The sequence below is a fragment of the Zootoca vivipara genome, chromosome 12 (genome assembly GCF_965207765.1).
Source record: "Zootoca vivipara chromosome 12, rZooViv2.hap1.1, whole genome shotgun sequence".
Lineage (NCBI taxonomy): Eukaryota > Metazoa > Chordata > Lepidosauria > Squamata > Lacertidae > Zootoca > Zootoca vivipara.
In genome coordinates, this window is record NC_142595.1 from 25,422,953 (window position 1) to 25,441,208 (window position 18,256).

At 44.6% G+C, this 18,256-nt stretch overlaps 2 protein-coding genes across 3 annotated transcripts in view; one reads left to right on the forward strand and one right to left on the reverse strand.

The window, feature by feature from the left end:
* Positions 1–312: 312 nt before the first annotated feature.
* On the reverse strand, positions 313–10,957 carry ZPBP2 (zona pellucida binding protein 2). The gene is made up of 8 exons (XM_035136260.3): positions 10,746–10,957; positions 8,464–8,544; positions 7,604–7,729; positions 6,672–6,833; positions 4,589–4,807; positions 3,481–3,566; positions 2,128–2,305; positions 313–410 (listed from the first exon to the last, which is right to left on the reverse strand). The coding sequence occupies exons 1-8, from the start codon at positions 10,846–10,848 to the stop codon at positions 313–315; spliced, it is 1,053 nt and encodes a 350-aa protein (XP_034992151.3). The 5' UTR covers positions 10,849–10,957.
* A 914-nt stretch (positions 10,958–11,871) lies between these two features.
* IKZF3 (IKAROS family zinc finger 3) overlaps positions 11,872–18,256 on the forward strand; it is a 57,926-nt gene continuing 51,541 nt past the window's right edge. The window contains exon 1 of one of the 2 annotated variants that reach the window (XM_035136257.3): positions 11,872–12,570. In XM_035136257.3, the coding sequence (XP_034992148.1) occupies positions 12,564–12,570 (7 nt within the window). In that variant the 5' untranslated portion in view covers positions 11,872–12,563. The remainder of the gene's footprint in view (positions 12,571–18,256) is intronic. The other variant, XM_035136255.3, reaches the window with a different exon arrangement.

Here is an 18,256-nt window from a genome sequence, read left to right on the forward strand (position 1 = left end):
GGATGCCTAGAGACTAGTATCGTTCAGGTGTTTTTGTTGGGGTCGATATTTAATTTTTGTAGATGCCTTAGTTTTGTTTTATTGGTATTATGTTTCCACATATTTATTGTTAGCTATTTATTGTTAGATCTTATTATGAAATATGTGCTTAATTTTATTGTATATTTACTAGACATTCCGGGGTGGAGGTAAATGCAGTGCTACCATTTTCATGTCTTTCTTTGACTCTTGTTTGAACCCATGATTGAAGCCGAAAATGATGAAATAACAAGTCTTAGGATCCACTCTCCATTTTTCTCATTTTGTTTTTATTTAGCAGGATGTTGCTCCATAGTTTTTAATCCGTATATTTGTACACGGCTCGCAGACCACTCCATTGTTTGGGCTATAGCTCCCGGGGTCACAGGCCACTGCGAACCAAATGGGTAAACGTCATATTGGGGAAATGAAGCCGTCTAGCAGGTTATCAGCCATGACATTCTTGCAGCAATCAAGATTATATATCTACCTCTCCATGCACACACATACAAAACATATACAAAGGACCAAGTGTAAAAGCATTGCAAGCATTTGTTTAACCTTTGCAATTAAGGGAAACATTTATTTACAATTCCAATTTATTTGTCGAATGGCCATTCCCGCACCTTGCAACACTGCATTTATTCCACAAATTCATCAGGTTTGTTTGTTTTTATTGTTACTATTTTGCTGCCAAACTTTCAGTGCTTGTTTGTTATCTTTAACATCAAATCCTCATTGTAATAGTGACAATGGGAAGCAAAGCAATTTTCACAGGATGGGAATTACAAATAGCAGGGGTACCTTGGTTGTCAAACTTAATCCGTTCTGGGAGTCCGTTCGACGCCCAGAAACTGTTTGAAAACCAAGGCACGGCTTCCGATTGGCTGCAGGAGCTTCCTGCACTCAACCAGAAGCTGCGGAAGCCGGGTCGGAAGTTTGGCTTCCCAAAAAGTTTGCAAACCAGAACACTTTACTTCTGGGTTTGCGGCGTTCGGGAGCCGATTTGTTCGGGCGCCAAGCCATTCGGCAACCAAGGCACCACTGTACAATTAAGGACTCAGTCCAATGGTAGGCACACATAACAGCTAGGGCTGCTTTCACCCAGGGATGCCAACTCCTAGGGGCCAAGCCCTCTTGGACACCCACCCCAATTTTTTTAGGGGGGCGGCCAGGTTCCTACTATGTTCAAAAGCAGTAGAGGAGGATGTCAGGTGTGGAGCCAAGTGCAACATGGCTTTAGCAGCTGCTTCCTTCTCCTTCTGCTGCTGCCACAGAGGGGAAGGAGCAAGGAAGCAGCCCTAGCCCAGGCATAGGCAAACTCGGCCCTCCAGATGTTTTGAGACTACAATTCCCATCATCCTTGGCTACTGGTTCTGTTAGCTAGGGATGATGGGAGTTGTAGTCCCCAAACATCTGGAGGGCCAAGTTTGCCTATGCCTGCCCTAGCAGGTCACAGTGGCAGGAAGAGGAGGAGCTACAGCCATTGAAGCCATGCTGCCGCTGTGTTTGGCTCCACCTCGGCTCCTCCGTCCTGATGTCACGAGCACAACATCAGGACATCGAACCCATGATGTCATGTGCCACATGATGTTGCCCCCCCTCTCCTTCGGAAGCTGGCCCTTTTGCTTTCACCCTTCTCCAAATGTCGCTACACTGTATTGACACGTGTGCGGACGGAAGAAAAAGACGTTCAGGAGAAATATTTCAACGGTATTTTGAGAGGTTTTTGGTTGGGCAATGTGCTGCAGAAACGAATTGGGGGTTGTTGTTGTTTTGCCAAAGTGGCACTGACCTAAAATAGGCAGATTCACCCATCCCTGTTTCTAAAAGGAGCAATTGCACCTCTGTGCTTTTGAGGTTGAGGAGGAGGTGTTCTCTCAACCTCAAAAAGCTATGCTCGAAGAGCCCTTATATCGCTTGATTCAATAGGAGAAATCACGTGAGCATTCGTTGCTGGGTGATCTGTGGCCAACCTCTCTCAGTCTCATCTACCTTTGCAGAGTTGTGATAATAAATGGGGAGCAACTTCCCCAAAGCCATGTGTGCCACCCCAAACACTTTGGAGGAGGATGGCGGGAATAGATAGATAGATAATAAAACAAATACCGCAGCAATTTGCACAGTCGCTGTGGGCGATGTTGTTTTTCCCAAACCCTGGCCGGCAGCTGTCCAGCCGAGTGACTTGTAAACTATGGTCTACGTAATGGATTGCAGGGGAATTCAGAAACTCGTGTTTCATGATGGACTGCTGCCTACGGAAGAACTCTTCCACGAGCGATTGGGCCTAAAACATACAATTAAGTCAGAAAAATACAACAACGTGCATGTGGACTGGATGCATCAACGTTATATATTTCCCTGCACCTAACAAGAGGGGCTTATTCCTTCACATTTCCTTGCCCTTGCCAGTGCCTTCTATACCAACCATTCTCTCCCCACTCCATTATATAAAGGAGCAAGTTTTTAAGACCCCATAAGTTGTGCACTAACATGCCTGTCTAATGCCTGTGGAAGACCCCTTTATTGTTCAAACGTCTATGCTGTTTGAAGTTGCTTGCTCTCTGCCCTTTTAAATGATATCAATGGGCTATGTGAAGGTTTTCACGTCCCTGCAGTGCATGCCATGAGGAACGGCATCCTCTGAAATCACCCTCCCACTTCAGTATAAAAACCGAAGGTGCAGGAACCTGGGCCTCTGACTTTAGGGTTATGGCTGTTCCCTTTCATTTCTCCAGCCAATGATTATCCCCTCCTCTTTTCCTGTTGGCACTGTTCAGTAGGCTGTCATGGCAGCCATGCTTCTTGGTAATACCGTGCAGGTGCTAATGGTAGAAGGTGCCCCTTGGTACTGGTAGGGCAGGGCAGGGAGACCAGGAGGAGGTGGAACCAGTGCCAAGGATGGGCAGAGCTGAGTAATTCTAGTTTGGTCCCCCATCCTGCTCCTTGCTGAGTTCTGCAAGGGCAATGGTGAAACTAACAGCCAGGGCCATCCCCTCAACCGGCTGCAAGTAAAGAGACAGGCAGATAGGCGCTGGCAGAGGGCAGATTGAGGTTAAAGGGGTAGTACCCCATTTACCCTAATGGACTAACCACAAGGGGGTGTGCATTCAAAGCAGTGTTAGCCCCCACACAAAAAAGGACAACTGCAGCAGATGTGCAGAACAGTTATTGATCCAAGCATTGCCAGTTGGGAAGAGGGGGCACTTACCTATCTCCACCCCAAAAAACCTAACACAAAGAGCAATCCGAACCCAAGACACTGCAAGAGAGACTGGTTATGACTTGTTAGTGTACACAGGAGGCTATATGTTAAGGAGTAGGGAAAGGTATTTTACGTTTTGTAAGCTGCTCTGAGCCTCTATTCCCTCTCTCCCAACTCACTTATCTAGTTAGCATTTTGGGATGTATAACTACTAAATATTCCAGTTCAGAATATATATTTTTGAAAAGAACTCTGACCTTTTGAACACGGTTGTTGGTCTCATCTTGACAGTCAGAGGCCATCTTGTGACAGATAAGTTCCCAGCCAGGGGCAAATGGACTCACTAAAAGGCAAAGAAATACAACTGCTTGCTGATGAAAATTCATTTCTCTGTGAATTTTGCCTAAAGAATCACCAAGGACAGGATTTTTGCACACAATCCCAAGCCTTATTTACTCACAATTAAACCTGGAATTTGCTTCCAGGAAAAGTTGTTCAGGACTGCAGCCGCAAAGGGTGCCTTCTTTAAAGCTATACTAGCTCTGCCTTGTTCAGAAGTGTTATTAGAAAAGGACGGCCATTCCGGGAGACGCATAACCTGTCTTATAGCTCCATCTTTGGGCCAGGAAGGGAAGAAATAAATAAACCCCAAACCCTAAGCTCTTAAAGTGATGGCTGAAGCAAGCAAGAGAGGAAGAAGGAATGTGGCTTCAATTATACTATAACCAAGTACCATGGACAGCGACAGAAGGCTTTCAAACTTTCTATCTTGTGAGAAGACTTTTGCCATTGATTTCTTTGCCATTAAACCCCAGTGCCTTGCAGAAAATTATGGGGCATGTTCTGTGCTGTAGGCAGCTCTCATGATGTCATTTGGGCCTTCATTTTGCCTCCATATGAGCCCATGTGAACCAAGACCCAACCCTCTCTGGTGGCTGCATATTGCAAGGAAGTTCAATGGAGGTATACAAGAGACCTTTCAGGAAGCTTGTGTACTGTGAGAAAGACAGGGCACTTTCTCTTCTGATAAGAGATAAAATGCCCTTTAGGGAACCTCTCTAAAGGCCAGCCAGAGGGATCTTTTATCTCTGATCTTAGCACCAAACACCTTAACACTGAGATTGGAAATAAATCCTTTGCCTGCTGTTCAAGAGTAAAAGGCAGCATTTCCCCCTTTTATTCTTAAAGAACAGGCAGAGGGTTTCAATGCTGTGGTGTTTGGTGCTAAGATTGGAGATAGAATATCCCTTGGACGGATCTTTAGAGATCCTCTCTCAGTATCCAGCTCTCTGTGGATCATCCCACCACTGTTTCCTGTTGGCCAAAGGCCATGGTGACAAAACAGAACCACCCTTCTTCTGTTACCTTTAAAAACAATGAACAGCTCATCTTCTAGCCCATGTTTTGGTCGCTTGACAGAAAAGCATCTGTAGGACGTCTCAGTGATACGACATGTCAGGTGGGAAATCAGATTGTTCAAGATCTTATTTAGCTCTTGAAAGAATTGTTGATTTGTTGTTAGATGGCACTCTTTGGTCGTAAAGTGAACAGACATTCGATACGTGTAATCTGGTTCCCGATATGCTTTAAAAGATGGGGGTGAGAGGAGAAATGTGTGTGACTCTAAATGGTATGCGCTATCATTTGCTGTTGTTGCTAACCACATTTATCAATTTATAAAGCACCTACCACAACTATGATTTGTACATAGAATAAAAGACCCAGGCTCTTTTCTCTCAGGCTTATGGTGTAAGATAATCTATTGTTTTCAGGCCTCGGTCAATGTATTTGGGTTGTGATCTATGAATTGGCTACAATCTGACACCAGGTAAGCCACACCAGTAGTAGTGCTGCTGCTGTTTCTCTTTCTCACTTAAAGTTTCTTTCTTTGGCCACTAAATGTCAGGGAAGAAGCAGGGCAACCTGGGACAAAGTCCATGAACAACAGTCATGTTAGCACAACTGTAGTTTAGTATAATGTGCATGAGCTAGAATGAGCATTCATGCGCTAACCCTTTCCTCTTCTCTTGTGCAGCCAGGAGGAGTTTAAAGCTTCAGGTTGAAGTTAACCATGGCCTTTTTTTGGACCGACGTGCTGCGGTTAGCATTAACAAGCCAACTTCAAACCATGGCTTGGGTGGTTGGCTTGTTTAAGTTAACTATAGTTACTGAGAACCATGGCTCCAGGACTGGACCATTTGGGAAGCTGGATGGGAGCATGAAGGCTCAAGGCTTGTTCCAGCTCATGCACATTGCATTAAAACTGTGATATAAAATGAGCTGAAAAAGATCTTTAAATATACTTTCCCCAAAAAACCCGAAGGCTTTTTTATTGGGACATATAGGTCAGGAGATTGCAAAAGGAGACCAAGTATTATTTATGTATGCGACAACCGCGGCTAGGACTTTGTTAGCCCAAAAATGGAAAACTCTGGCGTTACCGACAATTGAAGAGTGGCAGACGAAAATGATGGACTATGCGGAATTAGCAAGGCTGACTAGCAGGATCCGAAACCAGGGAGAGGCAAGGTTCCAAAAAGACCGGAGTAAATTTGTGGACTATATGGAGAGGAACTGTAGAAGTTTAAAGACACTTGCAGGACTGAAATAAATCCTACGAAATGACTTTAAGTAGAGGGAGTAAAGGAACTGCGAGACAGGAGTGGATAAGAAAACCAAATGAGGGGAGGGAGGGAAGTCAAAGCTCGGCAGAGCACAGTGAATTTGAGATAATGGAATAGATGTTAAAAGGAGAAAAATTTGTGTTTATTGTGTGTTGTTGTGTTTGTTGTTGAATGTTTTGTTATTGTCTAATGTGTTTATTTGAAAATTTAATAAATTGCTTTAAAAACAAACAAAAAAAAAACACAAAACTGTGAACTGCCCCGAGATCTGCAGGCATAGGGCAGTATACAAATTTAATAAATAACAACAATAATTAAAACTGTGGATTAGTTTGACATGTGAACCAGCTCAGTTTCTGCATATTGGTGGTAAATGGCTGCTTTGGGGCACATACATATAAGCAGTTAGTGCAGATTCCTGGCTTATTTGCAGAGAAAGGAAAGCAGCAGAAAACCTGTGTGTGTGAGAGAGGGGGGGGGAGGTTTGGCTTGGCCAGCTCTTGTGCGTTTTATAGCAGGTTGATCTGCCAAAAGATGCACAGGTAACACCTTCCAGATAATGGAGATAAAGTACCTACTGGTGTCTGCAGATTTAGCTGCTGTTAAAGGCACAGGAGTAGGAGCCAACTGAAAAGCTGGCAACCCTAGTTTCCCCATTAAAGGACTGTGTATTTCTGAGTATCCAAGCTTCTCTTGTACGACGTTGGGGCTTTTTGGAGGCTCAGAGTAGCCTGATTCAGTCCTGTTTGTGAGCTTAGGGAATTAGGCAAGGCCTAGAGCAAGAGTTAGGAGGGCACAGGCAAGACAGGGCTTGCTTCTCTTACCATACACCATAAACCTATATGTCTTGAATATTTCTCGTTCTCCTTTCATGTCCGGCTTTAAAACTCTGTAAGAAAGTGTGCAAGTGTAAGATCCAGACATGTGCTCTGTAAAACCGCACACCATCAACTTTCCAGTAGCTGTGAGATTCACATAACTTTTCCCTAAAAGAAAGAAAGAAAGGTAAAGCCAGTTCAACAGACATGCAACATGCATGAGCCTAGAGCAGGTACCCCCCAAACTGTGGCCCTCCATATGTTTTGGCCTACAACTCCCATGATCCCTAGCTAACAGGACCAGTGTTCAGGGAAGATGGGAATTGTAGTCCAAAACATCTGGAGGGCCGAAGTTTGGGGATGCCTGGCCTAGAGAATCTGTGCTCTAAGGCAGCTGCAGGGATGCAAAGGATCTGGTGGGAGGGATCCAGCAATGCATGTGAATGGCTACCCAATTTTGCTTTCTGTGCTGGGGCAGCTGCCACCATTACAAGTCACTATTAGTGCAGATACCAAAATAATGGGCCTGTTTAAATGGGCCTGTTTAACTTAGCAAAAAAGGTTAAGAGGAGATAGGAAGCCATATAATTTTCCAGCTGTCAGTTTCAAAAGTGATTTGCCATGTGCCAGGGCAACTGAAAGTCAGGAAACACAAGCCCAATACCCTCTTGGGCAAATGGAATTAGTTACACAGTTATTTGGGTCCCAGCAAACATTTCTGTGATACTCTGGCTCTCTGGTTGTGGCACATTATGGTGTATGGGTGAATCGATTTCTCCATATGGAGGGGGTGAGTTTGTAGCCCTGTCTTCAAGAGGGAGTTGAGCTAGACAGCCTATTGAGCCTTTCCATTGCAGGGGGTTGGACTAAGTGACCCTTGTGGTCCCTTCCAACTCTACAATTCTATGGTTTCTGATTCTGCCAAAAAGGTAACTCACGTCTCAGGTTCAGTCCATCTGGCCCAATCCATAGGTAGTTGGGGTCTACGACTTCACTTTGTGAAAGTGACAAGTCCATGCACACTAGAAAGGGGCTGTCTCTGTGCACTTTGACATAGACGTTCACTGCAGAAGAAGATGATGTTGAAAAATGGTCATATCATGAGCCCATGTGTTGGTGCTTTGGGTGGGAGGTTTTATTCAGCTGGCTTTGACTTCAAGTGGAATGCCTGTTGGCTTCAGATCCCAGACAGCTGGCCTACCTTACCACCCTCTGGAGCTGGCCCCAGGGAGTTTGGTGGCTGCTGATGACCGCAAGGTTTTCCAAGTGCCCCTGGCGAGGCCCCCTAGATTTAGAGACCCTAGGCTTCAGCCTACTTAGCCTATACATAAATGTGGCACTGCCCTGGACAGTTAAGTCCAGTCAAAGGTGGCTATGGGGTTGTGGCGCCCATCTCGCTTTCAGGTTGAGGGAGCCGGCGTTTGTCTACAGACAGCTTTCCAGGTCATGATTAAACCACTTCTGGCACAACAAAACACTGTGATGGAAGCCAAAGTGCACAGAAACGCTGTTTACCTTACCACCACAGAGGTACCTATTTATCTACTTGCACTGGCGTGCTTTCGAACTGCTCACCCCGTTGCGGGGATTCAAACCGCTGATTTTCCAATCGACAAGCCCAAGAGGCTCAGTGGTTTAGACCTCTTTCAATAAAGTGACAGAAACAGGATAGGATGCTCCTGTTGAACTTCTAAGAATTATCTCTGCTCCTTTCCTTGGTGTTTTTTTTAAAAACAACAACAACCCACACACTGTATTCCACCGTCTTAATTTTAAAAATGAAAAAATTAAATGTTACCTTTATGGTGGGTTTTGCCATAAATGTAATTCTTTTTAACTGACGTAACAGAATACTGTTCTTTGCCCACTTCATTTTTGACTGCGGGAAAAATAAAATTATTTAATGATTAGGGCACATGGGATTGAACCACAGAGACCTGGGGTCAAATCTCAACACACATGAAGCTTGCTCCATGACCTTGGACCAGTCAATGCTCAGCCTACCCTTCCTCACAGAGTTGTTGTGAAGATAACAAGCATCACAATGCAATGCAAGCTGCCCTGAGCTACCTGGAGGGTCTAAATATGAAGTGAGGATCAATCCCGATAAAATGAAGGTGCTGGTCGGTGGTTTCTCTGACAGAAGAAACAATGCTTAACCTGTTTTGGGTGGGATTGCACTCTGAAGGAATAGGTTCACTCTCCGGATTCAGCTCTGTCGCTGAAAGCCCCAAATGGTGGCAGAGCACCTTTCAGCAATAAAGTGGCCCTTCCTGGAAAGAGATATCTTGGCCACGGTGATTCACGTTCTACTAACATTCTGCTTAAATCACTCTTAATAATGCATTGTGCCCGGGTTTGAAAATAATTCAGAGCGTCAGTTAATACGAAAAAGCAACCGCATGAAGTTATTGAATGGGGGCTGGGCAGATGGAACACATGTAGAATGTTTCCTGACCCAATTCAAGTTCCTCAATCTCTTCCCACATGAACCTGTCTATCAAAATCCACATCAGAGACATTTCAGCAAGTCCTTCCTGTCACTGTGTCTGCAGTGAGGCAGGTAGTGACCTATAAGAGGACTCAAGTCAGCTGTGGCACCCTCATTTTGAAATGCCTTTCACAGGAAATGGGTGGGAGACCTCAGGCCCAGGGGCCAAATGTGGAAACTCAAGCCTCTCTGTATGGCCTCCAGAACTCCCCCCCCCCATTGCCACATCTTTGACAGGCCTTGCCTTGCACAGGCCCGTGTAGAGTGTGGGGCAGCCAGGGGCGTTTGCCCAGGGCCTCGGAGGGCCAAGCGGGCTACCCACCACCGCTGTGGGCCTACTGGACTTACGCTGTGGCCTCTGGCAAGCTCTGCTAATAATAATAATAATAATAATAATAATAATTTTATTTATACCCTGCCCTCCCCAGTCAAAACCGGGCTCAGGGCGCCTGACACCAATAAAATTACAATAAGACGTAAAAGAAAGAAAAACAAGTAATTAAAATACGGGTTAAAATACAGTTTAAATTTAAAATTTTAAAATGCAGCCTCATTTTTAAGTAGCCCAAATCAAAACCACAAGGGAGGAAAAACATAGGGGTCAGACTGAGTCCAGCCCAAAGGCCTGCGGAAAGATGTCAAATCCCACAGGGCTCTGGTCTCCTGTGCGAGAGTGTTCCACCAAATCGGAGCCAGTAGCTGCCGCATTCTGGATTAATTGTAGTTTCCGGGTCACCTTCAAAGGTAGCCCCACGTAGAGCCCATTGCAGTAGTCCAAGCGGGAGATAACTAGAGCATGCACCACTCTGGCGAGACAGTCCGCGGGCAGGTAGGGTCTCAGCCTGCCTATCAGATGGAGCTGATAAACAGCTGCCCTGGACACAGAATTAACCTGTGCCTCCATGGACAGCTGTGAGTCCAAAATGACTCCCAGGCTGTGCACCTGGTCCTTCGGGGGCACAGTTACCCCATTCAGGACCAGGGAGTCCTCCACACTTGCCCATCTTGACTGGGTTAGACCACGTTAGACAGCTTTCAAAATAATATAATATAATATACACATTTTAAAACGATCCTATACAGGGCTGCCTTCAGATGTCTTCTAAAGGTTGTATAGTTACTTATCTCCTTGTCTCGGGAGTCACATAACTCCAAAGGTTCCAACATTTCTCGGATGGAAATAGGGAAATCCTAAGGAAAAGTGGAACATTCCAGGATCAAATCAGAAACCGCGATGGCTTCTGTAAATCTGGGAACTGTCCCTGGAAAATAAGGACACTTGGAGGGTCTGGAACTGGCGCTCTTTGGGGCCACATTACCCACCTTTCCTTACTCTGGGAGGGCCACACAATCTATGGGAATAGGAGCAGGAAGCAGATGGAAGTCCTTGGGGAGGGGGCAGTGGCTTTGCATCTGCTGCAAGCAGCAGGGCCTCTTGAACCAGCCCTGTGAATGTGGCCAGCTGCAAACACAGGACAGGCCTCCTACACCTCTCAGAATGGCGTAGGAAGAGGGAATTCCCCTGGGGAATCCTGGTAGCCAGGCCTGCGTGCCACTGGCCGATCCATTGTAAAATGAATGCCAGTTACCTTGGGTCAAGGCCATGAGAGCGTTCAGCATGACCCCCATTGTGAGGAGAAGGTGGGGGGCGATGTACAGGGGAAGGGGCGACCAACCACTGCCGCCTTGCATGGTGCAATGGAGAGTCCATCCTTTTCTGCTACTCCGGCCCTCTCAGCCTTCTGTCCATAAGGGGAGGAGAAGAAGGGGGAAACAAAGGGAGATACCCCTCCGGCGTCCAGTCGGCGTTCCAACTGTCACGCCAACAGACTTGTCAACTTGTCTTTCTAGTAACCGTGGCTACTGTTCTGCCTCGGTTGTTCCGGAGAACCTCGGGATTCTCTGGAGGGTTATGAGAGTCCGTCATGGCAAATGTGCATCTCTGGAAGAGAGCCTGGCCTCCCACCACCCATCTTCTCCTGCAAGATGCTGTTGTAGGGGAGGCATTGGGTGGGTTCTCAAGTCGCCTGCTCACTTTCCAGAGAGTGACTGAGATCCCACTGGCCCACTCAGGGTGGCCTAAGGAATAGGGTGCTCTTGTGCCCTACTTCAAAGAGGAGAGTATTCAGTACATTTCTGAGCACAATTCAAAGTGTTGGTGCTGACCTTTAAAGCCCTAAATGGCCTTGGCCCAGTATACCTGAAGGAGCTTCTCCACCCGCATCATTCAGCCCGGACACTGAGGTCCAGCTCCGAGGGCCTTCTGGTGGTTCCCTCACTGTGAGGAGTGAAGCTACAGGGAACCAGGCAGAGGGCCTTCTCGGTAGTGGCGCCCGTCCTGTGGAGCGCCCTCCCATCAGATGTCAAGGAAATAAACAACTACCTGAATTTTAGAAGACCTCTGAAGGCAGCCCTGTTTAGGGAAGTTTTTAATGTTCAATGTTTTATCGTGTTTTTAATATTCTCTTGGGAGCCTCCTAGAGTGGCTGGGGAAACCTGGTCAGACGGGCGGGGTATAAATAATAATAATAATAATTATTATTATTATCTTTGAAAAGATGAGGACAGTCCTCTATTTGGAAAAATCTGTCCCTAAAAGGTAAAGAACCGTATGAAAGGAGAGCAAGAGGGGCCTTGAAGTTGCTCGTCAACAGTCAGGCCCCGGTCAGTAGTGCCCTCACTAGTTTTATTTAATCATTTTATTTATTTATTTCATTTATATACCATAGAAATATACTTTATCTTCTAAGGATCTCAAGGTGGTGTACATAACCATGTTCATCCTCCTCCCCATTTCATCCTTGCAACAACCCCTGTGAGGAAGGTTAGGTTAAATTGCACTTGTAACCTTTAGGCCACAGTCCTATACAAACTGACCTGGGAGTAAGTAAGTCCCATTGAACAGAGTGTGGCTTACTTCTGAATAAATGTGCACAGAAGTGCACTGCTAATTTTTACAATGGTTTTAAGTAACCTGAATCAAACAGGGAGAAGCAGCTGACAGACGCACAGAGTTAGGGGAGAAGACCTCCCAGATCAATTCACTGTGGTCTGAGTACTGGAGAAACGATGCTTCCTTAACAGAAGCTTGGAGGAGGATGGCTGGATTCCTGCTCCCCACCTCTCAACGAATGTGTAACAGCAACTAAAAAATTGTGCCTCGTTACTATGTTTTTGCACCAGATCTGCCACCTCCCCCCACCACCTGGGGGCGCTCTGTTCCTACACAACATGCAAGTATTTCCTGTCCTTCCTTGTCAAAGCCCTGGATGTCATTGCTGCGATGCAAGACAGCTCCTTTTTGAAGCAGAAGCCTGCCAGGTTGGGAATCTTATTTTCTTTCTGAAAGTCCAGAGGAATCCCAGGACCCAGAAGAGAAGCATCTGGAGCAGTTGCTGCAGAACCAAATGGAAGGTGAGAGATGATACAATTCTGACGAGTTCTGTTTTAGCAAAGCCCTGGTTTCCTTTCCTTTCCTTTCCTTTCCTTTTATTTTCATGTGCAAGTAGTGCACAGTTTCATAGTTGATCTCCTCTCTTCTTCTTCTTCTTCTTCTTCTTTTTCTTCTTCTTCTTCTTCTTCTTCTTCTTCTTCTTCTTCTTCTTCTTCTTCTTCTTCTTCTTCTTCTTCTTCTTCTTCTTCTTCTTCTTCTTCTTCTTCTCCTCCTCCTCCTCCTCCTCCTCCTCCTCCTCCTCCTCCTCCTCCTCCTCCTCCTCCTTCTCCTTCTCCTTCTCCTTCCACACACATCCACATCCACAGAAGCTCCTGGGAACCACAAGACAGAATTTCAAAAGGGATGCCACTGACCTCTGTGGGTTCTTGGTGTGCTGCTTCTGTACAAGGTGGGACAACGAAACAGGCCAAATGAGCACTAGGGCAGGGAAAGGATTCTGCCCTTAGGAACTATTGCTATACCCCCCCCCCAAATACAGCTTTGCCACGATGAGAACTTAGAACAGCAGACCAAGCAATGCAGTCTCTCCTGTTTCACAGCTTTTGTACAATTCTTTACTGAATCCCTCTCTTCCAACAATAAAGCACACACACACAAACACAAAGGAATTCTGCGATAAGAGAAGTGCCTCTTGTTATGTGAAAATCACGGTGAAATCTATTGTTTTCTCAGACTTTTCTACTTCATTTCCCTTTCTACTTCCATTAGAATTTTGCAGTGAGAAATATTTTTTTTGAAGTGCTGAACCGCCTTAAAATACACGCTATAGAACGGCAAGATTTAGGAAGTGCTACTTTCTTTCCTAGACCCCAGTTTTTTTTTATTGGCTACTAAGATGTGGATTTCTGGAATAACAAAGTACCTTAAGGATACAATACGAAGTTGAAGTCTTCTGGTAGGGTGGTTGCAGTGCAGGTTGATCGCTGGCTATATTTTAGGAAATATTTACTCCTGTTCCCATTTGTCTGAAGAGAAACATGTTATGTTTCTCTTTAGTTCACGTATGCATGCCCTACATGCTCAGAATACATCCATACCAAGAGGTATACTCACACCAGTAAAATACATATTTCATAGGTCAGAACTTCAAAATTTCAGCCAAACTGGTTTACAAAGTAAAGTGAGGTTGCAATCTTGTGCACACTTGCTTCTGAGTAAGGAAGATTTACATGCAAGTGAACGTCAATAGGATCAGACTGTTTGTTAAGTAACAATTGCTAGGGTCACTCATTTGTGGATTGTAAGGAGTGTCTCTTGCTTTCGATGTGACGTTGCAAGTGTTGCTTGTTGTTTTGTCTCAGATGTTCATCTGGCAGTTGTTAACAATTTAAATGGGTTTTATTCTTAATTTTGCTTGGCATTCAGAGCACTTTGCCAAGAGATATAAAATCAGTATGACCGATCTGTCATCAGACCGACCTCGGTTAACGTTCTGCGTCTTGAATTCCAAAGAACTCTTCATCCGGCAAATAAGAGGTTGGGATATTGATTGTAACCTGTAAAGGGATGGCTTTTGTATATTTTTATTTGATAACCGTCACTTTCTAAGCAGATTTCATTATTCATTCATTCATTCATTCATTTTTTTGAATGGCAAGTGAATTTGTAGCTGCCAAGTATGATCATCAAGAAATAGTCACTTCTTATGGGGGCGTCAATGCTAGCTATGTTTACTTAGAAGAAAGCCCCTTTGAAGTCAGAGGGTGTTCCTCTGAGTCAATACAAATGGGGATTGAGCTGCAGATATTTGCTTAGTGCTAAAATGTCCTGCCAGGTGCTTTATCCAGTGATGTGGTCCTCTCTGGCCAAGGGGGTATTACACCATAAAACCGGATGTGTTTTTTGTGGGGGGATTCCATTTGGAAGGAGGATAGGAAACTCCAAGGCTGTGATGTCTTATCTGTACACCCAGATTTCTTCTCTCTGAAATCTAGCGGCAAACAGAAAAATAGCTCCGGCTATTCTTCTTTCATTTTTGTTTTTAAATGTCAGAAGCAAGAAGATTTCTTTAAGTTGCATTCCACCACTGATATTTATAGGGTTGCCGTGTGCCCTCTTCTTCCAGGACACGTCCTCTTTTTTAGGGGTAAAATTTCTGTCCGAGTGGATTTTTAAAATTTGCCATACTTTCTGGATGAGACATAGACATAACTGGTGGCCAAAGACTTGCTTTCCTATTCTCTTCTCCAGTCCTCCCTCAGCAATATATCACAGTTTCTATAGCCTACATAATAGTAGGGGGTATTTAAAATGAGAGGGTTGTGTTTTTTTGGCTCTTCAAAATATGGCAGCCCTAATTTAGCTCTGTGGATGATTAGTCTAGCATGCAATTTCTCTCTCCCTCTCCCTCTGAAAGTCTCAGCACGAGGTCTGCTCCTCAAAAAGTTGCTCCCAACTTTTTAAACTTTGTCCAACTTTCCCTGGTTTCCATTTAGGGAAGGCAGAGAAAGGAATCCTTGGGTTCTACTGTGTTCCAGACCACTTGGCAATCTTCCTCAGGAGCACCTCACCGGTTCTAAACACCAAGCGACTATTACCATAAGCAACTACATCATCCTGTTGGCTATGAATGCCACAGGGTCAAATTCCTTTGTTGTCGCGCCCACCCACCCTGCAAAAAAGTAGAGAGGCTTAAAACAGGCAACAGCAGTTCTAACGTTGTTAACTGGAACATACTGTTTTAAAATGGACTGATCCTCCCCAGAACCCCACTCCCCCCAACCCCCCCCAAACAAAAATCTTTGCAGGATTTTAAATCCTTCTGTGAATCTCATTCCCCATCTCTTAATGGCCCCCTCCCAAAGCTGAATGCTGAAATGGCAATTTGCTCCCCGGCTCCTGTTCTTTGGGCGCAGCTTTAGCAAGGCTTGAAAGATTGAGGGAAGCAAAATACCCTCCTGGTATCGTGCAGAAGTGAAGCCTCAACTGTTTCCTTTTTTTGCGCTATTGAAAAGCAACGTTGGGAAGATTCTAAGAGGCATGGAGGCATGGAGGAAGAACGCTCAATCCTTTCCCCACTGTCTGCTTTCCCACTCAGAATTGTCCCCCCTCCAACTGTTTTTCAACCCACTGGCACTCGAGATTTGCTTCCCCCAGTTGGCCTTTACAGACTGGGAAAGTGACCATTCTCCACAGCCATTCCTTCTTTGAAAATTATGTCCTCTCCTCACTGCTTTTTTAGATGACCTGGGTTTCTGTACCCAGGTTCTCTTGCCAGATCTATGGTTTGGCCTTTATAATATATAGTTATCAAACAGAGTTTTAAGCTAGGGCATGTGAGTGGGTATTGCTTAGTTTTGCCATTGTTTCACCTATTGTTCCTCTTCGTTCTTTTCCTCCTTACCTTAGCGGATAAAGTGAATTTTCTGTACGAACTCTTCATGCTGTGTAGTTTGGTCTCCTCTGTACAGCTGCAGAAGGACATTTCATTTGAACACAAAATTTCTGTGAGGTCTGTTGTGACTTAAACAGCTCTGTAACAATCAATACGTTAATGGGGGGGGGGTTGACCATTGCCCCGTTTCCAATTCTAGGAAAAGTTGTATTTTGTGAATTTCTGCCTGCCAACGTAGCTGTTGAGGGCACAGGAGCTTCACAAAAATAAAAATAAAAATGTTTCGAAAAACCCGGCAATCAGATTTTGGTTTTCAATGGATCCTGCATTGGCAATATTTTCATTTCATGAATGCTGAGTTGTGCATAAGATGTCACCTCTTTATTTGCTTTGCCTATGAGTGTGTCAGCTTACGAAAGTATGAAATCACAATCTTAGTATCAAATATTAGCAGACAGTGGAATAAATGTGTGTTTTATGTCCCGTCATCTCATACCCCTGAAATAAGATTGCTTGATTTTTGTGCAAGATTGAAGTGAACTCATATACACCTCCAACTATTTCTCTTTGCCAGGGGCAGTCCCTGTTGTCTGTCCCTGTGTATCATCCCCATTTTGTCATTTGAAGTGATTTTGGGAGTGCTGACACTTTTAAAAAGCATATCATGTGTGCATTGCTAGAGCTGTAATTCTTTAGGATTCAGCCTCTCTCCCCAGAACTTAACTCTTGGAATGGGGAATGCATCACGATTTTAGTGCCCATGAATGGAAATACATTTGCTTCAAGGACGGGAACCTGTAGCCCTTCAGATGTTGCTTGACTACAACTCCCATCACCTGACCATTGACTGGCGCTGCCTGGGGCTGATGGGATTTGTAGTCTGACAAAATCTGGAAAACTCTCTATCCAGATGAACTGTTTTAATGTGTTTTGAGTTGCTGCTATTTGTAATAAGGGCAGCCAGATCTATGGTGAGATTGAACATTATAAAGTTGAGGAGCTGGTAGGATTCTCTGTTCAGTTTACTAATATTCCATGCTTGAGAAGGCACTGCAGCGCAGACCACACTGCCTGCAGAGTAAATATATAAATAGCAAGAACAGATGAGACTTCAGTAGTATGCAAGTTTGGGAGGGGGTTCCCATGAGCATCACTCTTGGGTGTGAGAATGGGTTGTTGTTGTTTTTACATGAAAGGCTCAGTTTTAATCTATGAATTGTTGGAAGCTATATATAATTTCCAACCTGGATGTAGATAGCAGGTGAATCCCTTTTTCTAAAATCTCAATGCTTCTAGTCCTTTTCTTTTTGGTTTATCTTCAAAAGCTCTCTGTTATTATTGAGATGGTGTTAATTCTTCCAAGGTTGTTTTCCTTACTTTCTAAAGCAGCCTTCTCCAACTTAGTGCCCTCCTGATTATTTTGGACTACAACTCATCTCCAGCCAGCACAGCCATTGGTTTGGGTTGCCAGGAGTTGTAGTCCAAAACAACTAGAGGACTCCAGGTTGGAGATGGTTGACCACTGTTCAAGTCTTCTTTGAACCCACATCCTCTGGCCTAGAAGCTCATCCCCTTCAATTCCAGATATATGGCCAGATTCATGGAGGCCTGGGTATAGTCATGCACTGTTAAGAGAAATGAACTCCGCGTATGTTAGATACATTTGTTTTATATTTATTGTTACATACTAGTTTTCAGAACCCATTGCTTGCATTCAGTACCTCTTTGGGGGATAAACTCTAGTGAGTCCTTTTTTGATTTTATTTTTTTACTGCAAAAAATTAATTCAAGAAACAAAACAAAAAGGAGCGGAGGAAGGGGACCCTCCCCCAATCATCTCATATTAACAATACAATAGCTATCAATATGTCCATTTTAGTTAACTTATATCGCTCAACAGATGCTACCCAAATGTCCAAATCGGTATCCAAGTGAGATTGGTGTTTATGAAAAGTATGTGCAAATGTAGCAAAAGCATTAAGTTCTTCAGACCATTGTATAATAGATGGTGGGCATCTGTGGTGGAGCTCCGACTCAAATTAAGCTCCATTTCCTTGCAAGCTGTCAATGAAGTGCAAGTGACAGAACCACAATTGATTATTTAAGGCAGAGATTAGCAACTAGTGATTCATGGGTGACATCTAGCCCCCCCCCTCCTTGGCACCTGCCAGTTCAGGGGTGTTGTGTCAAACACTTATCTTTAAAACTGGTTCGCTTTTATACGGACCTTGATGCTGCTGCTAATATAGTCTCTGGTGAGACACCCAGAACACTGTCATATCCAGTTCTCTGGGTTTAGTTCTAGCTATTGA